This window comes from Pogona vitticeps, chromosome 4, assembly GCF_051106095.1.
Source record: "Pogona vitticeps strain Pit_001003342236 chromosome 4, PviZW2.1, whole genome shotgun sequence".
NCBI classification, from domain to species: Eukaryota; Metazoa; Chordata; class Lepidosauria; order Squamata; family Agamidae; genus Pogona; species Pogona vitticeps.
In genome coordinates this window covers 173,378,225-173,405,661 of record NC_135786.1, presented here as the reverse complement: position 1 = coordinate 173,405,661, position 27,437 = coordinate 173,378,225, and the positions used below count along the sequence as shown (strand labels likewise).

Below are 27,437 nucleotides of genomic sequence, written 5' to 3'. Positions count from 1 at the left end.
TGGTGGCAGCAGTGTAAAAGAGGGGATTGTTTGCCTTCGTGGGCTCTGAGTCTTGACAGTTAAGAAAGGGGCACAAGGGTGAACGCCACAATTATGAACTTGAATCTTCATGTTATTAGATTTTAAAAACATATTTCTTTGCAGTGAGGGTCCTGCTCAGAGATTGGGGTATTCATATTTGTATACGAATATGAATACCTCCACACAGGTGGACATAGCAAGGGTCTGCCCCCCCTCAGGGCCGGACTGTCCACTCACCCACTGCTGCTGTGGGCTCCATGCTCCCTTCCTACTCCAGAGCTCATGGTCGACTAGCCACTCCTGGCAGGAGGCAGGACAATGAGCCTGTCAGGTCAAAGAGGGGCTCACCAACTGAGTGCTCCAGAGCGACAGGAAGGGAGTGTGGAGCTTTCAGCAGGAGCGGAAGGGTGAGTGGAAAGTCCAGCCCCAGAGGGACAGACCCTCGTTATGTCCACCTGTGTAGTCTTGCTATAATATTCTACCCCAAAGCTGTCCACCATCACCTAGCTCTATAGTGGCCAAGTGAAATACAGGACATTCTCCTGCACAATATTTGTATATAAGAAATAATTTCATAAAATGTATTTTGTAAGGCAATCTACATCTGCTGCAATTCTTTCCTCTCTGCAACTCTTAAAGATACAAGGGACCTTTATTCTTCATCTGGCTACTCTATGTGCCTACTCCCCTTCCACACAAATGAGAGTAGCTAAAAATCAGTACCCATATAATCTCCTCTATTCATAGTATGGTTTATGTTATTTATTCATTGCAGAAGCCCACCAAAGGAATCATAAAAAAGGTCAAAGTGAATTGAGCTTTAATGTATTCCAGATAGATTTCACCTTCCTGAAAGCAAAAAAAAACCTCATCCAAGATAATCGTCCTTTCAGAACAAGATGGCTACCTCTTCTGTTCCACACAAAAGAGAATGAGCAGGCAACTGAATCTTTTTTTGACAAGTAATGGGATCGGATACTCCACCACACCTGAAAGTAACAGGGTAGCTTGGTTCTCTGTCTTCCAGCACCTGGCTTGCTTCCAACCATATTGTCTAAGATGACTGCCTTACTCTAACAATAGAGCCAGCCTGGATGCCAGTATGTTATTATGAGACCAGCATGAAAACTGATTCAAATTAAAAACCATACTAATAACAGGTGTTGTGCCTAATGTAATCACGAAATTTTAATGTCAGTGTTTGTTTCATGCTTAGATTGAAAAAAACTGAAGTCCCATTGAACACAATAGGACTCATATCTGAACAAAGATGTAGAAGGCTGCACTGATTACAATGTTTACAAAAATGTATTCTAGATTATATTAGAGTAATGCACATTTTGGAGATAATTATATGATCTACTAGCATAGGATCCAAGCATGTCTTAATCCAACTACTGTAATTTATAAGACTGTTGTAAGGGTTAAATAAATGAGTTAACTTATTAATGAGTTTATAAATGTGAAGTGCATGAATGGTGTCATGCTTTATGTATGCAAATGGTAATGCAGATGATAATATTAAGGCAACTGCTAATGCTAATGCTAACAGTAATAACAGTAACACACTATTGTCTCAGTAAAAAAATGTTTACAAAGCTAGGGCAGTCCCAAAATAGATGTGCCACTTGAAATTATCATGTCTGATTTCCCTGCAAGAATTTATGACAACTGTACATTTCTTGTGCTGTACAGTAGAAAGGACCACACAGGAAACATTCCTGTAGTTCAAAACAACCTACCCATTACACAGCCAAAAACATTATTTATAGCAAGGGAAGGCTAGCTACTCTTCGCTGTGACAAATTGCTTTCCACTTGTAGAATGGAAAATAATCATTTACAGGTTCAGCACGGCAAACCTTATTAAGCAAAGCCTGTCCATATAAAAGTAATGAATGCGGTATTAGTAAAGTCACTTTCTTAAGTCACCAGATCAGAGAATGGAACAGGACTGACCTTGGAACGTGGTGGTGCTCGGATGTACCACTTACAATCAACTGCCTCAGCATCAGAAGCTTTCCCTTCTTTCCCAATTTGCACAGATTCCACAATTCCTTCAGATCCTCCCATCTCAAACTCACAAACTGAGTAACAACAACATAACAAAACAAAAAGATCAAACCCTGAGCAAGAACAGGAAGTTATCAGATAAGGTACAAAGACTTCTGGCTGTTAAGGAGTATTGAACATACCAACCTGGCAATGGTTTCAAAACACCAAGGTCCTTGAAGTCTGGATCTTAAAATAAAATTGAGGAAGAGAAGAATTAGTCTATTCTTGTTCCATATGAGCCTTTCTTCATTGTCATCAAGTTATAATTCTGTATTTTGGCAGTTCTTGTCTTATGTCTACAGTCCATCTGAAGAGTAAACCAGCTGGGTTTACTTTTGATATTGTACTAACATAACCACTTATAAAGAAATAACTCTTGAGTCATTTTTTTTCTGTTTTTATAAAACTGTACAGAAATAATTTTAATAAAACATGACAACAAAGATCAATATACATAGACTAAAACAATTGAAATAAGGACTTAGGGTTGTTTTTTCTTTTTCTTTTTTTCTTTTTTGAAATCTTAATCATTGTTACCAAAGCTTTTAGACCCAACCGTCTAAAAAGATCATTTAAAAGGACTAATGAAGCCTCAGAGTACACTTACAAAAATATTTCCACCCTAAGTTCCAAGATTTTACTTAGCTTCTTAACTGCTCAGCTACTGTGAGTTTGGGGGATGGCAAAAGAATCTGATATTTATGCAGTATCACAGTGTATTTATACACTTTTCAAGATCTTTGATATTTTTCTTTTTTCTTCTCTTAATTCCAGATCAATCATATCAGTTAAAAATATACATGGAATTAAAACATACAATAGAGACATGTATTTCCACATTTCCCTCATGTATCACCCTCTCCCAGTTAGTTAAATTAAATAGCAACCTCTGATGTGCATTCAGAAAATGTGATGTAGTTTTAAAGACCAAAGTCAACCACTGAAGGGTAACATCCAACTCATGGAACTAAACAAGAAGATTTTTTGTTTTTGTTGTTAATGAAAAACCCTTCAATTACCCTTTCATACACAATTAAACTTTGTTTAAAAAGAAAAGCCTGATTTTTGACTTAAATAAATCCCCATCAATAATCCAAATATGCCTCAAAAAAGCCTAGAGGTCCACTCATTTTGCATATGACATATTTTTATAACAGCAAAATTATCTGCAAAAATTGCATAGCATTGCTTCAGCTTTCTGTTATATCAAGAGAAGTGGTCACTTTACATTTTAGAAGCTGGCACAACACAGAAACACTGATCTAAAATGTATAAGAGATGGAATCATCTCAAGAGCTTCCAGGGCAAAGAAGAGAAAGAAATTATGAATGATACTTTAGAACACACATGGATTTTGTGTTCCTTCCTTCATTCATGAAATTTATAATGTGCCTTTCTGCTTTTCTTTTTTAAAAGATGATCAATGTTTAAAATAAAATAGCTATGACCTGAATAGAAATTGTGAACCAAACTATGGTAGAACCATTTAATCCATGGGTTTATCTAAATGTTGCCTCACCACTGAATGGGTATACTGCAATTGGAATTGGCCACCAGGCTTAGGCCAATGTGAGTAAGAAAACACACATACACATTGAAGCAACTGAAACATAATAAAAGGCTAACGACAATGGAAAACACATCAATAAAAGGAAACAACAGCCCCGTTTAGACACCCAAGGACTGTCTGAATAAAAAGACTTGTGGCTGTTGGCAGAATAGGAGACACATCTAGCCTAGGCTGTCCCAGCAGGGAGTCTTGTATTTTGTTTAAAGTGCCCCAGATCTCTAAATGTTTTCTGAGTCCATAAAGCTATTACTAGCTCAAAGAATTTGATCCCCTTTCTTATGTGGATCAAATTGTAAGGTTCTTGCCTACAGCGACAATGGCTCTTCCTAGACCGTATGTAATACTGTTGATAGAATGGATGACACAGTGTTGGCACAGGGATTTCTCTGGCAGCAGCACAGAATTAGGAGCGTTGTGTGCCAATTGGAAGACCCTACTGTCTGATATTTCAAAAAAAAAAAACCTCATGAACTGAAATGATATAGGAAAGTGTTATCATCAGTGACCGAATGCCCCAAAATACTACCTCCCTTTGCAAATTTGCAAAAGCCTGAATATCTTTCTAAAGCACTATCACATTTCCCTCTAGTGACTATGATTAGGACAGATAATATGCATATGGGGAGGACGTTAACTAAGATTAACCTTTATATTGTTAGCCTTTTCCTATTGATATAATTCTCACTCCCATCAGTAATTTATGCATGTATCTTTATAATTCTTATAGTCTATATGCCGCTACCGGGTTCCATGGTACCACATGAGAGAAAATAAAGAATACAAATAGGGAGACCCTTAGAATATTTATAAATAAATACAGATCACATGACCATTGTGCTTTGCAGGCATAATTGATATTTCTCCTTCATAGCCAGCCATTCCTCTTCCCTGTCACACATACAAAAACTGCTGACCTAGAAAACTTGACAGAAATCTGTTGGGACTCAGCCTACTAAAATTGATGATTAATACTTGCTAATTGGTTCAATGACTTTATTAACTTTGAATTTTTTTTCACCCATTTAAACTAGACAGCAATGTCACAGCTTTCGAAAGGATGTTTCAAAATATGCAGAAAGAGTAACACGAAATCCACTGTGTATGTACTTTACATGGACTAGTGTAGTCAACACAAATATTTTTTTAAAAAACAAAAATCCCAGTTGCAGAACATGGCATGACCAGAGCATCTTCATTCCAAGCATGTAGCTTTACAAGCATGGTTAAATTAAAATCTACAAACATCTCTCTCTTACCACAAATCTGACCACAGAGCTACTGATGAAATATTTATCGGATAAAAAGTGATGATGGTTCTCTTGAACAAATGTAATTACAATGCTCCCCCTATCCTGCTCCCTCATTCTGACAGGAATACCATCCAAACTTTACTTGTGCAGGAGGTTGGGGGTGTTAATTCAGCAGTAGTTCACACACACACCATGCAATAATGGCAGGGAAGAGGTGGAGCAGAGTGTGATATTAAAAACAAAGAGAAAGTTAAGCAAACAGTGATTGCTTAATCACTCTTTGTGATTGCTGATCTGAGGTGTGATGTGGTTTCTTCTTCTGGGATAAGCACAAGTCCTATGTGTGCACAGAAAGATCTATTCAAATGCTATAGGAGATAGATTGCACCCAGACAAACAACCTTTTCAAAGCCGTTCCAACTCACAAAAACTGCCTTGCCCAGTTGCACCTATAGTTAAATACAAAGGAATTTAAATCCAAGTCTTAAAGAGCTGAACACTCTGCACATTCAGTTTCAAGTTCTACTACACTACAGGGGGTGTTTTTTAAAAGAATATCTAATTCTTTTCATTCCAAATAAGGAAAAACATTGTGAACTCTGGAATAATCTTGTCCAAAATTAAATAAAACAAAAATTTTATCCATTCATACAGGTAATATTGCCATACTAGTTTTATTACCACATTTTTCTGTGTATATGACCCCCAATGTAGAAGGCAACCCCTAATTTTGACCCTTGCCAGAGGTGGAGGAGCAGTCAATGGGTAGCCATGAGGAGCGGCCTCCACCTCCTTCCATGTATAAGATGACCCTCAATTTTTCCTCTAATGACTTTAGGAAAAAGTGTTATTTTATACATGGAAAAATAAGGTACTTATGCTAGTGTGAGCCCTGTGATGTAAATTTTATTTGTGAATTGGCACTGTTAAGGGTGGAAGCATGCATTTCTTGTCATGTGCCAAGTCATGCAACCGGTGTGCAACAAAAATTACAAATGCCAACCTTTTGCCAAGCAGCAATTCACTGTTGAGATTTATCTTGCTGGATTCACACTGGCACACAGTTCAATGGCCAGTAAGGGTCTGGCCATTGAACTGATAATCAATAATTACCAAATTCAAGCCAACATTTCTGCTTCTGAATCAGAAATCAGCTGTTTCTCTTCACTTCCCTAATGACAAAACTGAGGAAGAAGTTAAGGTGACTCAGCCGCAACCTGGAATATGGTGTATGACAATGGATCAAATGGAACATATAGATAGAAATTTCCAGCAAATTGATCTATCCTCAACTTGGCTTGTAGGCCAGAGATCCCAGATCCCTGAGCTAGATAATAAATTTCATTTGAGAATGACTTGAATAGTGATGTCGACACACACACACACACACACACACACACACACACACACACACACACACACACACACACACACACACACACACACACACACAGCCCTCTCACTCAAAAAAGGAATATGGATGCAGCATGATTTTGTTTACCTCAGCCGGATCTAAGGATGCAACCATACAGGCATTTAACCTGCTGTTTAATCCACTGTGGGGACAGGTTGGTTCACTCCTTTCTACAGCTATCACATGATGTAATGACTGGAACTAAGCAGCCCACCCCCAGGGCATTCCTACCCACACATTTCTGGGTTCCTGTCACAGGCTTCTACTTTTTTGGCTTGGTAGGATTACTCCAATTTGGTTTGTTTCTGCTCTGCACAATAGCTGGAAATGAACCAAAGTAAGTCTTCAGCTAACCAAGCTTCTTCTGCTTGGATAGCTCGAAGCAGTTTAAGAAGACAGCCACTTCAGGATACTGGCAAATTAAACACTTCCTCTGCTCCTTCATGGAGGGCCAGAGGAATTTTTTTACAATTATATTATGATAGCACAGATATGCTGTTTCACTTATTATTATATATTAGCCGCCTAGAGTGGTCCTGAGCTGGCTAGATAGGTGGGACATAAATAAAATAAAATAAAATAAAATAAAATAAAATAAATGAATAAATAAATAAAAAAAGAAAACTTCCTCCCTGAAGCAGGAGGCAAAAGGAGAGGGGCAAGGAGGGCATTCCTTTTCTTTTGTTTCACTCATCTTAAAAATCTAATTGAGAATATTCTGCAGCCAAACCCACTGCCTGCCAGTACTCATCAGTGGATTTGGCTGTGGGCAAATATATGTACTGTATATATAAATGACTATATATAAGTGATGAAGTGCATTGCGCTAACCTAAAACAGTCTATTAAAAAAAATAACACCATCCTCTGCTTTAATCTTTAGGTTAATATTTAGGAAGAACTGCAACAGTCATCAGTATTATCTCTTATCTCTCTGACAAGATAACAACAAAACCACCAGCCATAGCAGCTAGTACTGTTTATCCACAGCCCATGAAAACCTGTAACCTTTCTAAAGTCCCAAAGATGTCTTGAAAGGATGAGAAGGTTTCTGCCATTATAATGTTAATATAATATATAGACTTCTCAGGTTGGCTATGACAGCTTTGGATCAGTGTTTTGGATTTCAGCCAAGTTCAGTCTGGGATAAGCTTGGCCTCTACAATCTAATCTATGTCCACATTTACCTGAATGGGGAACTACAAGTGTCTACATCATTTGAGAGTTCTTACACATTGTCATGAAGCTTGACAAGGCAATAGCTATCTTCCTCACACCCTCAATGACTGAAAAGTGCAGGAGAGCCTGGATGTAAAACTGTAAGCCAATGAAGTTTAGTTCCTTCCTCTTTTTTCTTGCAATCTATAACATCTGGCCATCGGTGCTTAGGCATCTCGCTGTGGAGCCAGAGGATGGGAGTTCAATTCCCCACTGTGGCTCCTCAACAGGGACTGGACTCGATGATCAATAGGGTTTCTTGAAGCTCTGAAGTTCCAAGATTATTGTTATTATATTATAGGTGTCAACTATAACTTTCCTAAGCCCTAACAAGCATCGTCAATGAGAAAGAATACTGGAAACTGCAACATTTTGAGGTACACACATTGCCCACTCCTGCTTTATATTATGACTTGGAAGCCAGGTTTTATTCCTGGATCCCTGACTTACCCCAGCCCTCAAAGTCCATATACTGAACATTAAATTCTCTAATGTAGTAGAAGCTAAAACATTCAGCATGCCAGCAAAGCCATGATGTGTTGTTTCTATTGGCTCATTCTATGATGAACAGGAAGACAACCTGAGAAATCATTTTGTTATTGTTAAGTAAAATTAAGTGGGACACTCCCAACTGGATCAGATTTACATTTGTTCATTCATTTTCTTATATTTTTACCCCACTCTTCCATTGAAAGACAGTTTTTAAGGCAGTTTATCATGTTCTTAAAAGAATAAACTCAGATAAAACCACATTTAGGTTAAAAAAATCGATCCTACTTGGAAAACCAACCAACCCCACTTGGAAAAAAAATTAAAATTGAGCAAACACACTAAAAGAATTAAAATCAGAGTAGACTATGTCTAGATGGGCGGCATATAAATGCAATAAATAAATAAATAAATAAATAAATAAGTAAATAAATAAATAAAAATAAAGAAAGAAAGAATTAAAATCAACAAGGTATAGTTAGACATCATCTAAAAAGATGTATTTTTACTCCATTTTTACTCCTTTCTTAAAATTGGAGAGAAAACAGGGTACATGCATAGTCTAAGAGCCACACAGAAGAAAGACACTGCCCACATGCTTGTTTGGCAGGTTTATGATGCTGTAGGCAATTCAAAGAGGGCCCTTCCTGAAGATGTTAAAGGCTCATAACAAGACAGGCAGTCCTCTAGATAACCAAGCCCCAAGTTATTTAGAGTGCTCTGTTCTCCCTGCCCCGCTCCCCGCTGCTAGCTGGGGATTTGAGCAGGATAACCAGGCAGAGCGTAGCCTATCTGAGCCTCTAAGCCTTGTAATTTAGGCCTTTCTGCCAACTGCATCACATTCAGGTCTCTGCAAGGTGCCTGTAAGGTAGGCAGAACTCCCAGAATAAAGAATTATGGTATTTATACTTAAGAAAATCTCTTCCCTGATCCTCAGTTCTTCTGCATTTGCTCTGTATGAGTGCTGGCTTCTCAAAGGGAACAGGCACTACTATTATGCAGACATTTTGTACAAATCACAGAGACATTGGCATGAAAAGCAGAATTCCTTGTCTCATTTTCATGATGGAAATGAGGAATCTCACAGAGCTTGAAAATCCAAAGTGTCTTGCTCTGTTAAAACAGACTAAGTTGACAAGACCAAGGAATTCAGTGCATTGTCATCACACCCTTTAATACAGCGCACTGTGAGCTATCCAAGGTCCTGACTGATGCTCAATGGAACCTTCATGACTAATTCAGTGTCCACTGTCGTTCTGTGGGTACACAAGCCCCCTCTGCTGAGCTGGCACTGAATCAGATCAGTGACATACCCTAGGAAGAGTTTGAGCGGCTTCCCATTATGATGGGGGAGGGGGAGGAGTGGTGCCAGATCACTTGGCTTCTGGGCTGAACAACAAAAGTGAGAGATTACAGATGTGGAGGAGGAGCTGCAGAGCAAGCAGGAAATGAAGAGAGATGTGAAACAGGTAGGAAAAAAGCTAGAGCTTATACCAGGACATCTCAAATGCCCTAACCTTCTCTCTCTCTCTCTCTCTCTCTCTCTCTCAAAAAAAAGGTGCTTTGTTTTTAAAATTGACTTGTCATGCAAATGTGGTAGTGGGGTCATGGGTTATTTAGTTGTAAAAAGGGGGTCATGATTTTAAAAAGGTTGGGAAACACTGCCCTAGTATATCAGAAACTCAAAAGCTTAATTTTATTGTCCATCTAAAGCACTGGTTCTTAACCTTGGGTTACTGTGGAGTTTTGGACTGCAACTCCCAGAAGCCTTCACCACCAGCTGTCCTGACTGGGGTTTCTGGGAGTTGCAGTTCAAAAGCATCCAAGTAACAAAGGTTAAGAACCACTGATCTAAAGCACCACCCTTAGCAGGAGCAACCTGCAAAAAAATGAAAGAATAACTGTGAACACAAGAGATAGACCAGAAAAAAGGTTCACATACCTTGTGCAATTGCCCCCCCCCACAATTATATAAACTTATAGGATTTGAACTAGCTTCTAGAAAATAAATTTTTTATACCTGTCACCATGCAGAACATGTTGCAGTACATTACATTGTACTATTACAGTGTTTAAATGAACAGATGTACTGGCAGTCCATCTAAAAACTGCAGTAGTATACTTTCTCCCCCTTAATAACTCTCCAAATTAATCCTAGGCTGTTCAGAAATATTATGATTAGACTAATATTAAAACTGCCATTTTTCATGACCTTGCTATCACTCCTTTCCAATGTCTCTACTTACATTTCTTGGTTTGGACTGACTTAACATCTTACATGTAAATGTAAAAGAATGAACAGATGCTGCACAATCCTGTACATATTTACTAGGTGGACAATGAATTCAATGAATTCCCATTGAATTTATTGAAAGTTGCTTCCAGGAAAATGTGTATAGGATCAGTCCACGAAGGGCAGCATTACATAAAATGCAAATTTCCTAATTCTAGGTCACATTGAATAGATTACTTTCAGTAGAGGACCTTTTGGTTGAAGATCACCACAGATGCAGTTTTCAAAGCTGCAGCCATGTTAGTCTGTTCAAGCATTTCAACAAGAAACACAAAACAAAACAAAAGCAAAAAAAAAAAAAATTGTTGCACCTTAAAGACTAATTGCTATATTTTAAGGTACGTTGTGTGATGCTTGATTATATACAATGCTGTATCAACAACATCCTAGGCACTGGAACATAAGTTAGCACAGGTAGCAGCAGCAACCCATCTATCTAACAATCTGTCTAGTTGGCAGGATAGCTCAGTGAGAGATCTGGAGTTTGATCTCCCATCGTGCACCCCAGGACAAGAACCAGCCTGTGTAGCCTTGAGCAAGCTGCAGAGTCTCAGGGAACCCCCAGAAAAAGGATATAGGAAACCACTTCTGAATACTCTATCCCTAGAAAAAGGGTTGCCATAAGTCAGAATTGACTTGATGGCACATAATCATCTATCTGCCTGCTTGTGTGATTCCCTGCCTATCTACCCACCAGTCTACCTTCGTACCCATCTATATTATCTATCTCTTTGTAATTTCGTGGAATTTAGTTTCTTCTGAAATTGGTAGAAGACCTGACTCGATGGTGCAGCTAGGCTCCTAGGCCTGTCAACTCCTCAAAGCTAAATGACAATTCTGCTGAAGTCTGTCATTTGTAGCTACCAATGAGGGAGTATGTGAGAAAACCTTACATTTGATAGTGTCACTAATAATGTTAAAAAGTGATCACTGTGATTAAGTTATCTGACTTGCCGTATAATTCATGTCTAAGAAGGTCACTTGTTATCAAACTCAACCAAAGCCAGAGCATTTGTCCCAGTGGGGCTTTAATTAAATCTTTTGTTTGGAAGCACAGAATCTGCTTGGCATGATATTCAAAGGCAATTGTTTGCAAAATGTTTGAGATTTTGACAAAACAAGCCACTGCTTCCCAGAACGCTTTTTAAAAAATCCTTTCCAGCTGTGTCAGGACTTGATTTTATTGCCTACGCTCATTTGTTAAAACCAAAGTTGTTTCAGGCTTATAAAAACCATCTGCCTGATTCTGTTCAAAATTACATCCATCAGCAGGATGATAAATTAGGCAAGAAATGAATTACAATATAGGTACTACTAATATTTTGAATCATTTAAAATATTTTTTCAAAAGGATTCTCACTAGCTTCTAGATTTAGAGGGCAACATTTAAATGATACCATTTGGCCAATCTAACTGCTTACAATTCAGTTCATTACTGACTACAAGTTTTCTGATGTAGGGATTCAGCTAACTGGAAATGCTCCATGGAACATATCAGTGCAAATCATGCAATTTAAAACAGTAGGAGTTATGGGTTTGTTTGTTTTTAAAGTTGTGTAAGACCAGATATGCCACTGGGTACATGCTCCCATCATCAACTGTTCATTGCTTTCTTTTTAGGAAATGAAAAGGGGAAAAAATCTGGAACTGTTTCAGAACCAGAGATCTAGGCAAAATATGTAGGCAAGTTTTGCCCAATAATGTGGAACAAAATAAGCCCAGTTCCTTTGAATATTTTTGATGATGTAAATAAAAGAATAAAAGATATAACTATCACTGATGTTTAAAGGAGCAGGCTGAAATCCCATTGCTTAGTGTAGTAAATCACAAATAGAGTAGACTCATTAGAATCAACAGAACTAATGGAGAGACAGACTTACCACATCTCCACTGATTCAATTAAATCTACTCTGCTGGGACTTGCCATGTTAAGCAACAGGATTTCATCCATTGTCCAGAGGAAAGCAGACAAAAATTAAAGCACTTTTTGAGGCAACTCAAAACATGGCTTTTCAGGGAGGCCTTCCACACTGATCCTAGTTTACTGTACACCTTTTGTCCTGACATTATGGAAAAATATTTGGCTCCAGTGCCATTTTGTTTTTGTTTCATGCTGCTAACAGTTCAAATTGTTTTTAATCTATTACTGTTTTATTTGTGTTTTTGCTTATGTTTATTTTTTAAAAACCATCTAGGATAGCGCCTGTCACTAATGGGGCAGTATATAAATCAAATAGATGAATTTAAAAAAAGCATTCCTCCTTCATTTTGTGGCCATTTTGGGTCTTTCCCAGTTAATTCTTTCTCATAAAAGACAACTGAGAATCACAAGGTTCTCTTTGATTTCCCGAAAGAAAGAAAGAAAGAAAGAAAGAAAGAAAGAAAGAAAGAAAGAAAGAAAGAAAGAAAGAAAGAAAGAAAGAAAGAAGGAAGGAAGGAAGGAAGGAAGGAAGGAAGGAAGGAAGGAAGGAAGGAAGGAAGGAAGGAAGGAAGGAAGGAAGGAAAGAAAGAAAGAAAGAAAGAAAGAAAGAAAGAAAGAAAGAAAGAAAGAAAGAAAGAAAGAAAGAAAGAAAGAAAGAAAGAAAGAAAGAAAGAAAGAAAGAAAGAAAGAAAGAAAGAAGGCCAGTTTCTTTCCAATTTTTACCTCAGACAAATTGCATTCTTTTTTTGGACTATATAAAGATTCAATTTTTTTAAAAAAATTACCCTCATTACTATAGTCACATTACATGTGGATGTCGTGGAAGCTGATACTGTTATGTTAGGCCTTCGAAGACACTCAGGATAGATAAACCCAGGCTGATGGAAGGTGTTGGGACATAGTGTGTCCCTGTAGAAGACAGTATATGTACATGATTTTTGCATCTATGCTGAGTAAGTGGAAGGGCCTTTTCCCATCCATGTGGAAAAAAACAGGGTAGCCTTTACAGGTGAACGGAAGTACCATGATAGCATCTTGGAGAATATTTATTTGTTTATTTATTTAACATTTCGACATCTCCCAACTGCCCATGGCTTCAGTAAGGCTTAAAAACATGAAGACAATTGAACATTGAACACCCACCAGAGGAAGAAGGTGTTCGTTTGGCATCACAAGCTATAGATGATGTCAAGTCATAAACGAAGAAATAATAATACCACCTGGAAGTGTTAAGTCTAGCAAAAAAAAGGAGGTGGTACCAAGGCACTACACAGAAGATTATAATGAATAATTTCTTCACATAAGAAAAGGAAAAAGAAATTGTAAAGAATTTTTTGTTGTGGGTGATGGCTGGAGTTTTTGTGTAGGCAACTACCACCCACAACAAAAAAGAGACATAATTAAAACACTGGTAGACTGTGCAAATCGGAACTGTGAAGCTCAGTTTCTCAGCACTGAACCCAACCATCTGAATTGGGCCCTACAGACAAATGGCTATTCCAAGAATGAAATCACAAGAGCCATCAAACCAAGAAAACAACACCAAACTGAAGAGGAAAAAGAGCCACCCACAGAAAAAGTATTTCTGCCACACATCAAAGGGGTCATGGACCGCATGGGGAAACTTTTGAAAAAACACAACCTACAAACAGTATTCAGGCCCACCACAAAAATACAACAAATGTTACGGTCAGCAAAGGACAAAAGGGACCTGACACCTTGCAGTTGTGGCCAGGTAAAAACACAGCATCCACACCAAAATGAAAGAACATGAGAGACACTGCAGACTAAAACAATCAGAAAAATTGGCACTAGCTGAACATGCCCTAAAACAAGCTGGACAAGAAATTCTATTTCAAAATACTGAATACCTGACAACAATCATTACTTTAGACTGCACAGGAAAGCCATTGAAATCCACAAACACCAGCAGAGCTTCAAAAAAAGAGAAGAAAGTCTAAAACTCAACAAAGCCTGGCTCCCAGCACTGAAAAACACAGCCTGCAAAAGGTGAAGAAACTCTACCCAGACACAAGGACCAGTGATCACTGCACACAAAAGACCAGATAACGACACCCATCAATCACAGTGACAGATAATCTCTCCTCCTTATCACAACAATACACCCACAACAAAAACACACTGATCACCATAATCACCCAATCTCCTGAAAAGGACAAAAACTGATGCCACAGTTATAAATATCAACTATCCAACAAACTGCACCAGAGCACAGACAGCATTCTGACTCATGTCCTCTGAAGATGCCAGCCACAGAGACTGGCAAAACATTAGGAAGAAAAACCTCCAGAACATGGCCAAACAGGCCAGAAAACTCACAACAGCCATCAGATCCCGGCTGTGAAAGCCTTCGAGAATACATTCAATGTGATTTATTTTGAAGTCATCATCTACAGAACAGCATCCTAACAGCAGGAAATAGAGATGTGCACAAACTGCTGGTTCATTTTTCATTCAAACAGGTGTTCAGAGCTTCTCAGCCCTGCTTCCTCTGGCAGACCTCCACTCAGAGGCAGTGTCCCAGCTTCCCTGCTCTGCCTCCTCTGGGCACTGCCTCTGAGTGGGTGCCCGCCAGAGGAGGCGGGACTGGGAAGTGCCAGAGAACTGTTCGGATGAAAAAAGAACCAGCACAAACCACGAAACCGGCAGTTCTTGCCCATCTCTACTCAGAAATAAAGGCAAATTTGCTCAGTGAGGCTCGATTCTCAAATTCACAGAACTCGTCCCTTAGATTTATTTTACTATACAATTGTCTCAATTTTATACAGTGTTTCAGGGTTCAGATACATATTGTACATTAAAAAACGTGAGAAAAGCACAACCATCTGTTTCCTTCCTAAGTAGCAGGAGAAGATTTAAAGTGGAAGAGAGTTGAGGGCAGTGTTCACGGTTACAATCAGGTACTCCAGATTTAAGTATCTGGAAAATAGCTATCCTACATATGATATAATTTCATGCAGAAAAACCAGTGTGCAACATATTTGCAGAACGGACTGTGTTGTGCAGGTGCAAAAACAATAACATAATAAAACTACTGATGCAGAGACTGGTCTTCACATACTTTACCTTTTTGCCCAAGGAAGCTGTTTCTAGTCAAAACATTGGTCCTAATTATTTGGGGTGTGTGCCTAGCAGTAGCAATCCAGGTTTTTGAATAAATTCTTCCCAGCTGCCTAGGCTTCAGCCTTTAGCTGTATCCAAGGCATGTGCTCTACCACTTAGTGGTGATGATCATTTCCCAAGGGGGGGGGAAGAATATTACGTCTAGATTCTGCAGTTCACTATACAGAACACAGACTGGTACTCTTAATGGGCTTACCAGGTCCCAGAACACTACCTGAAACCTCGAGGGGTTGGTATGCTTCCCCAGGTTTCCAGTCAGGGAGAGAGATCTCATCATCTGTGTCAAACCTGACACTGTTATCTAGCGCTCTGGACAACAGACCTATGTTTTACAGAGAATGTTTTGCATCTTGCACAGAAAATCCTGTGTTCTGCAAAATGTTGCCATTTGCAAAACAAAAGCTTTTCATACAAAAACACTTCTTGGTGAATGCTAATGATGATAAAGAAAAGTATTGGTCTTTTCACTCCCCTGTGGGAGCAAAAAATCTCACAGCTATTGTCCAGTTTTTTGATCAAGTGTGTAAATAATGATAAGACATCTCTTTCTATCAAGGATGAGAACATTTGCACATGTCTAGGTTAGGGCTGTAGGAAAAGAGAGAAAGCAGTAGCTGGAACTAACTTTTATTAGCAATTAAACCCACAAAAAGGCATAGAATTGAATATGATCTGTTACATTTATAAACCAGAAGTCTCAAAAGAATGGGTGATACATTTATACTTTTTTGAAAAAAGCAACTCCAGTCTCCCCATCCTTAATTGATTAAGACTAAGTTAGACTTGCGAACCGTCTAGTATGCAGTTTCATATGAAACCAGATATGCAGCAAAACTGAATTTTTAAGAGTTAACACCTTAGAAGATAACTTTAATTAGCAGCATTTAGCAGCTATTAATGATAAGTTTCCAAAGCTAATTCAGAATGCAAATTTTAAAAAACATACACAACATGGCAGCCACAGACTGAAGATTTGGATCAGGATTACAGGAGTGGTGATGGTGGGGGATTATCATCTTTACTCCCAATGCCATTTTATTCATTGAAACCCTTATGAAATATATATGTTGTCCGGCAAGGAAAATAGCAGAGTGGGAGGAAACAAAGAAGATTTCAACTGGAAAAGTGTGTTGAGAAAGAGTTAACTACTCCTTCACCAATATGCTTCATCAGACCAACCTAAAGGACACAATGTGTGTGTGTGTGTGTGTGTGTGTGTGTGTGTGTGTGTGTGTGTGTGTGTGTGTGTGTGTGTGTGTGTGTGTGTGTGTGTGTGTGTGTGTGTGTGTGTGTGTCAGAGAGAGATCTAAAGATTGCTGTTTCAGAGTTATAAACTTGTTATCAATTTCTGAATCAACTTCTGAGATTTGGTTATTTCAATGGATTTAAGCATCATTGTGTTGGGGTTCAGATCTACGTAAACAAGCCATATGTAGAAATAGAAGGACAGAAAACAGGCCACAAACCAGCTTAATCAGGAAGTGATAAAACACAGTTCCCTCCAAATATGCATTGCTTTAAGCTTTGTGACTTTGCAATCTACTTAGAAATGAATCCTATACTTATCTCCTAAGGACCAGTCAGGGAACAAACATAAGCTAATTTATAACTTGTGGAGCTGCAGAAACATTGTAGGAGGGAAAAATAAATTAAGGAAGCTCTGTTTCTAAAGATGAAACTAGTTGTCTCACCTGGTTTTGCCACAGTACTGTATACCCTCTCAATTCTCTATGGGGCTCATCATCTCCCTACCCAAAGAGATCTGTATAAGACGAAAACTCAGTAACCTAGTCTTTGCTCCCATGGAGAAACAAAGCAATAATCTTTCCCTCATGAAAATTGTATCAAAGGGAAGTATCTATAAACTGGGATGAGTGTGCCTATGACAGAATAAAGTATCCCTAATATATATTTGCACTTCACCCAGAAGACATAACAAAAAAAAATTTAAATCACATTTGTTTACAAATTAATCATTGCAACAGTCCTGTAGGGGTGCAAAAAAGGAGAATGTTAGGATACAGACTTGATTAAATTCTGGATGGTTTCAATAAAAAATATACTCCTCCCAATTATACTATTACACTATAAATCAATTAAATGGGGATATCTGGATTTAAGCTGATTCTACAGACTACACTGGAACTAATTCAACTTAAATCCAAAATCCACTTTAATTAGTTTGTGGATCAGGCTGTGTATCTATAAAATCCCATCAAGCAAGTTACTCAAGAATCAATTATAATAATTATTTTCTTGCAAGAAGATAAAGTCCTCTAAATTGACAAAGGCAGAATCTTCCCTTTTTATGTCAAACTTTGAGAATGAGGCAGTGAATATTACGCTGATAATTAAGGAGAACCATGACAGAGTGATAAACAACAAATCATATCCATTTCTAAACATACAGATTAAGATACTTTATGAGTAGATGGGCAGAAGAGAAACATAAAATATGTATGTAATTTTCTACATTATAGAAACAAAATCTAAAAGCTCGCATCCAGAAGACATAGCAAGAAACTTGATCGAATATTATTACCAGCTGAAATGGTTCTCCTTTCCAGTCAATGGCTAAAATCCAGTAGCATAGCTCAAACCACATGAGGCTGATTATGTTATTAGCCAAAGTGTTGTGTTTTTGTTTTGTTTGTTTGTTTTGTGTGTGTGTGTTTAATTAAAAATTCCCCTTTCATTGTGGGAAAGCTGCCAGGGGCTGTGGAGGGTCTTTAATTTCCAAAAATTCACCACCATTACTAAAATCATCCCAGCAGTGGCAATCTTTGGAAATCAGAAGACTGCCCACCATCCTGCAACACCCAACAGCTTGTTCACAATGTAAGGGATCCCAAGGGAGTCGTGGGTCATTCCAAGGAATGGGTTTGAAATATTTAAAATATCACTGCTGATGATGTCATCAGCCATATACAGTGTAGGTTATGCTGCAGGATTTCAGCCATTGTTTTCTATAAACCCTCAGAGGCTTAAAAAGTCTAACATAATACAGTAAGTTCATATACGGAAAGATAATTTCTCACATAATTTGCTGTATTGTTCACTATTCTTGTAACTGGTGAGCTGAAGGATATAGCACTAATTTTATTCACTTAGGATATTTTTACCCTAGGATATGTTTAGTATAGCATATTGTTAATTGATTGACATGGATTTTCACTGTAACATATTGAGGGCTTCTTCAGTTCATGGAAGCTTTACAAAGTATTATCAGGGTCTATAATAATTAGGCTGCAAACTTACACACACTTGGCTGAGAGCAAGTCCTTCCAAATTCAACAGGCCTACAAATTCACAATAGAATAAATTCATGAAATTCATGATAGTAATTCATATCATCATCGCAGATGTTGAGTTTTCCAGCATTTATCCTGGCAATATAGATACAGAGCATTTTGCAGATCAAAAGGGATTTTTCTACAAGAAGGCTTACTTTCTTTTGATCCCATTCCGGAAGGGAGGGAAATGATTAACAGTGATCTAGTAGTGGCTGATATTTGCAAGGGAGAATCAGAGAGTGGCCTTCTCTTCTATGGTAAAAATCCTCTTATGTTAATTTTCGTAGCATAGGGGAAATGATGTCACGTGCAACAGTGTAGCCCAGAATCCACTAATGGAATAGTTACCAATGTAGATTCCAGGGCATTCCACTGCAGGTGATATCATTTCTTCCACAATGCGTAAGTTACGTTTATGCAAAAGAAGTCTGGACTATATATGCTATAGCCAGCCTTGACTTCATGCTGTAAAGGAAACACAGGCTTCATCATCGTGCGTGTGTGACATCAAGTCAATTCTGACAAACCTTTTTCAGGATGCTCTAGGTAAGGAATACTCAGAAGTGGCTTACTATTCTCTTCTTTTTGGGACATCCCAGGACTGCGCAGCTTGCTCAAGACCACAGAGACTGGGAACTGAACTCTGAACCTCTGGCTCCACAGCCAGATACCTAAATCCTTAAATCAAGTTTTACATCTCTAAGATCAGTTTAAGTCTTTTCCTCTAGCTGCAAAAGTTGTTGACTTCCTCTTTTTCCAAACACATTTGAAAAGCATGATGAGATACTGTTGCTTTAGTATCAGATGACAGGGTGTGACCCTATGCTTTCCTACACCACCTTGACATAAGACACCAGAAGGGTGCAAATGTCTAATGTTTTTGGCCCATCATATTTAAGGATGCAAAATGTTACTGGAACTGAGTCACAGTGATTCTCTATGTCACATCTCCTGATTCTCAGTGTGAAACAAAGCTTGCTTACCCTCATCATGGTGTGCTTTTACAAGCCTTGCTATGTGTTTCAGTGTCCTTAAGTTTTGCTTAACGTACTGCAGCTAACTGCTGCAGCACGGAGTGTATCTGTATTGATTGACTATTAGCACATCTGATTGAACAACTGAGATGTGCTCCAGTGACTTGTCAATTAGTTGCAATTAGCCATGACATGTTTCCCAAACCTGATATGAACACCAATACAACTCCAGCCATGAAAATATAGAGGATTAAAAAAATCCCTAATCATACCAGTTTATCTGAAGAAGTTTGCCAAAAAAAGTCAGCCTTCTTATTCCTTCCCTGTTCTTATCATTGTACTGGATTTGCATGAAAGCAAATAATTTTCTAGAGCATGGAAGAACATTTCTGACATGTACCACTATTTTCATCTTACTTTCAATCAGCAATGGAAAAAGTTATGTTTTGGGTTGCAACCCCAAGATGGGGTGAATAGACAAACAAAATCACCAGCCAAAGAATTTTAGCACTCCATAAAACAATACGTAACTTTCACCATCTCTAATTTAATAAAATTTACAGTAATCACTAGGCATCTATATTATCTGCATACATTTTCCACAGTTTGACAACACAATCCCTTAGACATTCTGCTGTTTTTCAAGGGATTGAAGTATTTCAGCAATGATGACAGGTACAAAGCCAGACAACAGAACAGGAGAAAGGTGTCTGATCTGTTGTGTTATAAGCCTTAAAATGATAAATTATCATCACACAAACTGTCAAAACAGTCTAGCCTAGCTATCAGAAGTCTTACTTGAATAAGGAACGCACTGTTTTCTTGAAGCAGGAGAAAATCTCTGTGACAGCTAGCTATCTAATCAACAGCCTGTATGCTTGTCATAGATAATACAGGAGAGAAGTTAAAGCTAAGGAAGGCATGACAAGATCCACCAGGAAAGAAGAAAATGCAATATATCTGAAAGTAGCAAAAAACATGCACAGTCTTAAACCCTTCTGAGATGCTCTCCATATATCAAAGATGAACATGAACAAAGAGGGATATAATGGCAGTCCACCTACTGATTAGCAAGTACCTACACATTTATATATACAGATATAGAGAGAGATAGAGACAGATAGGTAGCTATATAGATATATAAGAGAGAGAAAGAGAGAGATTTCATGTTCCCTCAAATTGGAACAAAAAATTGTTCGACGTGCAGTTTGAGATCTTGAAAAAATAACATGTGTTGGGGTGGGCACCTGCACCTGCATGCATGCATCCATACACACACACACACAGACACACACACACACACACACACACACACACACACACACATTTTTAGACGCTGTACAAATGTATAAGACAAAATAAAGAAATAATCAAAAAGACTATTCCTAAATATTTATAGCTTGATATCTGTTCTATGGAGTTCCCATTAACTGTCCATTTATGCTTAATTATCATTTTAGTGAGAAAAAACCCACTTTCATTAATTTATACTTGTATGTTGCTTGCTGCAATATGAATGAAGAGTCCACAAAAGTCACCTTAAATCAATACTAATTAGAGACAATAACACAATATCATCAGTGTTTAGAAGGGTTGTAAGTGGCCAAATAGCCAAATTAGGGGGATGAAAATCAGGATTTGATAAAATTTTCACTAGTGGACTGATGCAGAAGTTAAATAGTGTACGGAGAAGAGAAACTCCTGGCTCCTGGCTTCCTCAGGTAAAGCACGTTGCAGCAAATGCTCAGAGGAGTATCGTGACACTGGTAAGATTTTTCTGTACAAAAGGTGAGCAATATACCGTACCCCTTATTTTACCCAAGTGTGTATAGCTAAGATTGTGTGCCTTATACTTCTCATCATTGTTGAAATATTTTGATCCCTTGGCTTATATTGAGTCCATTGAAATGTGTGACTAGCATGTGCATGTATTTTATATCAACTGTTTCTATCTGGATTCTTGTCCTGTGCTTGCTTTCTTCTAAAATGGCCAGTTTTAGATTGGGTGAAGAATGTTCTAGTAAATTAAAATGATGTGAAACAGGTTTCGCTGAGTCACCATTCCTGATACCTGATTTGTGTCAATTAATTCTTTTGCATGGACTTTGTCTTGTCATTTCAGTTTCTTTCTGATCATCTCCTCCATATTACCAATAATAATTACTAATAAATTTTGTTCTGCTGCCACAGGTTGCTGTATTTTTTTTGTTTAACATTGCATTTTTTTTCCTATTTGGGGTATTTGCTATGTTTTTTTTACATACTACATGGATGTCAGCTGGCTGGATAGTTCAGTGAATTATGTATCTGACTGCAGAGCCAGAGGCTGATAGTTCAATTCCCCACTGTGCTTCCCTGAAGAGCCAGCCTGTGTGGCCTTGTGCTAGCTGCACAATCCCAGGATGGCCCCAGAAGAAGGGAATAGTAAGCCACTATGAAATATTCTCTACCTAAAAATACCCTGAAAAGGATAGCCATAAGTAAGAGTTGACTTGATGGGACACTGTTGTTGTTGTTGTTGTTGTACACAGTGTTTGGCATAAGGTAAGTTGCACATTCATTCTGTTTTGTACTGTACAACTCGTTTGGAGCTGATCTTTGACTATACTAAACTCCATTAAATTAAATTCAACAAGGAAAATAAGGGCTTATCTACAAAATTGTTTTGGAGCTGGCTGGATTGGACTAAATAGGGTCACTAGGAAGTCCAGTATGCCATTTGGTATGATCCTCACATTCAAATGGCATACGGACCTCAAACAACCCTATTTGGTTCATGCCAGCCAAATGTCTATTTGCCAATATTGTGAAGCGTCTTAAAAAGAGGGCCATTTCAGGATATTGGCAAATTCAATGCTTCCTCAGCTCCATGGAAGGGCCAAATAAATATTTTTTTAAAGTGTATTAAAGCACTGCACCACTTTAAAAAAAGTTAACGCCAAATGTAAAACTTCCTCCTGAAAGCAAGAGGAGACAGGAGGGGCAACAACATGGATATTAATTGCCTTTTGCTTAAAAGTCCAGTCAAGAGCCAGATGAGAAAAGCAAACAAAAATCCACCTCTGGGAGCTATGGAAGAGTTTAATTTAGAAATTGCTCTATGGCTGGTAATTTTCTTTGAAATTCTTTAGAAGGTAATTTTGCCAGTTTTGTAATGGAGTTCTTTAGCTGGTAATTTTGCTAGTTTTATAGGGGAGTTGACACCTATAGATTACTGTCATCGGCATATTTATATTTGGTGTGAAGCCACTAAGTGTAGTTAATTGCAGACAAGAAGCATATAAATGGTGGCTTGAATGTCTGGACTTGACAACCTTCTGATATTTTACCATATATGAGATGGCAGCTGAAGTACATCACAGGACAAGGTGGTTGTCAGCATGATTTTCCAATAGAAGAAATGTCACATTATGAGTAACCGGTCGTTACAAAACTAGACATTTTCCCTGATTTGTCTATACAGTGGTGCCTTGTTAGATGATGATAATCCGTTCCACTGAAATCGCTATTCAGCGGAATCATTGTCTAGCCAAAAGCATTTCCCCATTGGAATGCATTGAAACCTGTTTAATGTGTTCCAATGGGGAAGAATCGTCATTGTCTAGCGAAGATCGGCCATAGGAAAGCCGCTTCGCGAACTGCTGATCAGCTGTTTTAATTGCTGTCTTGCGAAGCTTAGGTCCCGAAAACACCTGTTTTGCAAGCACGGAGGGAGCTGTCAAAATCATCGCCTAGCAAAAATCGGTTTGCAAAGCAGGGACCAAACATTGTCCAGCAAAATTCCCCCATAGGAATCACTGTTTTGCGAATTGCTATAGCGATCGCAAAAAGCCAATGTCTAGCAAAAAAACTGTCATGCGGGGTAACTGTCTAGCAAGGCACCACTGTATACTGATTATTCTGTATATAAATAGTATCCAAACCATCTAGGATACAATTAAGCACATCTAAAACATTACACAAAGCTTCCCTGCAAAGTCCTTCTCTGCCCATCAGATCACCATTCCATTGGACCACTGCCACAATTTCAGGCAGGCATCAAAGCCAGGCCATTTACTCTAAGCCAGAACATTCTGTGCTCCCTTTTAGGGATAGATTCATTCAGATTGCAGTTTAAGTTAACTTCCCAAACTGATCTGTACAGGGAATCTTAAGCCATATGATGCAGTAATATTTACACTGTCATGAGCCTTGTGATGGAGGTCTCCAACAAAATGCTTATACAGTAAAAATGCACTACAATATTCATTTCATCTTAAGAACATTTTAATCCCAAACCTGTACTACAGAACAGAGTGCACAAAAACACATTACATTAAGGGAAAACTAGCAAACCCCACACATATTAGGCAACTTTGCATCAAATACATAAATTAAGAAAAATGCACACAAAATATGTATGAATATTTGCAATATCCAAGTGGCAAGATTCCCCCAAATCAGTAGCTAGCATGCTACTCATAGGGAAAAATGAACATCTAGCCAAGCAGAAAGTGTATGGATGTTTATGATAAAGTAATGCAACCACAAAGCTGCCCACCAGCTAGCCATGATAGCAGCAGAACACAGAAAATGTCCAGGAGATGAGGAGCAGGCTCTACTGAGCCCTGTCAGTGCAGGCCGTGGGGAATCAGATAACGATACTGTCAGTGGAACCAAAAAAAAAATGACATCCATGCAAGCTTTAGACAAGGAACAGCATATAAAATATCAGGCTTTCTTAATAGAAAACAGTTTTCATCAGAAGCTAATAATAATGTCTGTCAATAGCCATAACACTGTGTGTCATCTAGCACAAAGATCTGCCAGAGTAGGTAAGAAACCTTGTAAAGCAATGATCCCTTAATTATTTCCAAGTCTTGCTGAGGAAAAGGTTTTGTAAACTCTGAAACCCATAAAAAGATATCACACAGTAAAATGGCATTTTTAAGGGTTCTATGTGCATGGCTGAAGCTCAACCTAAAAAAATAATAATAAGATCATGGCCACTGGTCCCATCACTTCCTGGCAAATAGAAGGGGAAGATATGGAGGCAGTGACAGATTTTACTTTCCTGGGCTCCACAATCACTGCAGATGGTGACAGCAGCCATGAAATTAAAAGATACCTGCTTCTTGGGAGGAAAGCGATGACCAACCTAGACAGCATCTTAAAAAGCAGAGGCAGCACCTTGCCGAAAAAGGTCTGCATAGTCAAAGCTATGGTCTTTCCAGTAGCAATGTATGGAAGTGAGAGCTGGACCATACAGAAGGCTGACCTGATGCTTTTGAATTGTGGTGCTGGAGGAGACTCTCGAGAGTCCTCTGGACTGCAAAGAGAACAAACCTATCCATTTTAAAGGAAATCAACCTTGAGTGCTCACTGGAAGGACAGATCCTGAATCTGAGGCTCCAATACTTCGGCCATCTCATGAGAAGAGAAGACTCCTTGGAAAAGACTCTGATGCTGGGAAAGAGTGATGGCAAGAGGAGACGGGGATGACAGAGGACGAGATGGATGGACAGTGTCATCAAAGCTACCAACATGAATTTGACCCAACTCCGGGAGGCAGTGGAAGGCAGGAAGGCCTGGGGTGCTCTGGTCCATGGGTCATGAAGAGTCGGACATGACTTAACGACTAAACAACAATGTGCATGGCTGAACTCAGACTCACAAATGGAGGCCAGAATCCACATGCCATAATAATGAGAGCCAGAAGTAGATTTCACTAGGCAAGAAACAAAAGATGACTGGTGTCAAACAACCAGTAGGAAAATATGTAGTTCAGGAGACGGGAGGGCCAGGGAAATCTGACAGTCTTACTTTCTTCCACATTAACATTTCCTAAATCTCATACTTGCCCCCCCCCCCAGTCCCAGAATAAAGACACGAGACAGTGATATGGTTTAAATACGGGCCACACTTTATTAAATCAAATCACATCAATCTATATCTTCAAACATTATCAAAAGAGGGGGCCTGCTGTAATGCGGAAACAGGAGAAGGCGGGCATATCCTGATCCGTCATTGCGCGAGTCCCCAGCCCCAGGTTCCAGTGGTCTTAAAGACAGCAGGAACCCGACTGGCCGCTAATAAACACCCCAGACCTCAAGACATCTTTAATTGATGACTGTTGGTCCGGAAGTGGCCCAGTGCATCTTCCCCGCACCAGCCCTGTAATTGCATGATCCGCAGAGCCGGGAGGTTGGATGCACTGTTGGCTTACCTGAATTACAAACGGAACACACCGAGACTACCTGTTTTTCCGCACTACCCACCAGTGTGACCAAATCAACCACCAAAAATGCCAACAACCCTTCTCCAGTGTGGGATAGGTGAAAAATCCCCACATCCAAAAAGCCAATCAGGATGAAGGTCAAAAATTCCTATCCGGCCCCTAAAAGGCGACCATAAAAATCACACTAGAAATAGGGAGGGCGGGTGAGTGCCTGAACAGGAAAGAGGGCGAATGAAGGGGAGTGCTTGCTTAAATAACCAGACTCCCTCATCCAAGCTAATCACATGACCCAGGACAGTCTCGCGCCATCCAGGACAGTGAGGCAAACCCAGCTATGCTGTTCCAGGGTAGCATACCGTCCGTCCAGCAGCTGAGACCTTCTAACCTAAACTTAAAGAAACTTGCACATCTTGTTAAACAATTATAAAAATAAACTAAAACAAAATTTTCACCCATCCTTTTTAAAGTCTGATAAATCTGTTCCTACATTTTAAAAACAGTTTAATGGATGCAAGTGTTGTGATAACAGCAGCCCTCCTAGACTACCTTCTCAACCTGCCTATTCACAGTGAACCAGAACTACTTCAAAATAATGCCTCCATTCTCAGCTGTCTAAAAGGATATCATGGTGTGAAAACCTATGAAGAAGTCTATCAGAATGAACAGGAATACACTTCTTGTCCCTGTTGATTAAGTTCCAAGGCAGCATCAATAACACTGGATGACAGAAACAAATGACAAACAAATGGAAATTTAACCAGGACAAGACAAAGAGACACATGATCAGTCTAAAAAGTATTTCACAACTTAGGAACTCAATTTGTGCTGCACTTGGTAGCAATCCCTTGAATGCTCAGGTTTCCAATATGGGTTTACTTACAGCATAGATATAGATTTTGGTGGAGCCCAGGAGACCATTAGCAGACGTGAAGGTAATGAGATGACTTTCCCATTCCTGGAGATATCAGAGCTAGTTACAGTGATTCAATCCATAGTTACATCCTGTTTGGATTACTGCCGTACATGGGGCTGCCTTTGAAACAGTAGGTGAATAAAGCTACAGCCAAGCTGCTGACTAGGATGGTTTACTTACAGGATGCAACTCATTCTTACAACAGCTTCACTGTCTCCTGTCCAGGTCAAAGTGCTGGCTGCCACTAGTGCTTGGAAATTTTTTACTTTTTTTTGTAACTCTCAGAATCACTAGAAAGCATGTTAGTAGGCTCACATGATGGGTGACTGAGATTTCCAAGCAAGTGATATGACCTATAAAGCTCCACAGAGTTGGGGCTCAAGCTAATCAAAGGGTCTCCCATTCCTGAAGAAAATCTGCCTTGGCTTTGAGCACTTTGGAGGAGACACTTCTCTTAGTCCTGACATGGCATGTTTTGATGGCACAGGACAGAAAGCTTTCTTGTCAGCCTGTTCATGCCCTAGCACTCTATCAAGGGAAGCTGGCCTCTACCTTCCATGTTGTACCTGATGAAGAACTTTTTTTATTCAACTCAGTTTCATATACAACTTTCTCTCACAACTCTTCCCACAGAGAATAAACTTTCTCTCTTTTTTTAGTAAATTAC

General features: G+C 38.9%; 1 protein-coding gene across 5 annotated transcripts in view; it reads right to left on the bottom strand.

Moving 5' to 3' along the window:
• The window catches only part of NETO1 (neuropilin and tolloid like 1), a 121,676-nt gene that overhangs the window by 46,992 nt on the left and 47,247 nt on the right, over positions 1–27,437 (bottom strand). For 3 of the 5 annotated variants that reach the window (XR_002300815.3, XM_072998754.2, XM_020796635.3), the window contains exons 5-6: positions 2,220–2,261; positions 1,980–2,107 (exon numbers count right to left, since the gene is read on the bottom strand). The exons of the other annotated variants lie outside the window; for them this stretch is intronic. Coding sequence is in view for 2 of the 3 variants with exons in the window: in XM_072998754.2 (XP_072854855.1) it covers positions 1,980–2,107; positions 2,220–2,261 (170 nt within the window). In the remaining variant the exon portion in view is untranslated. The remainder of the gene's footprint in view (positions 1–1,979; positions 2,108–2,219; positions 2,262–27,437) is intronic. 5 annotated transcript variants of the gene reach the window in all.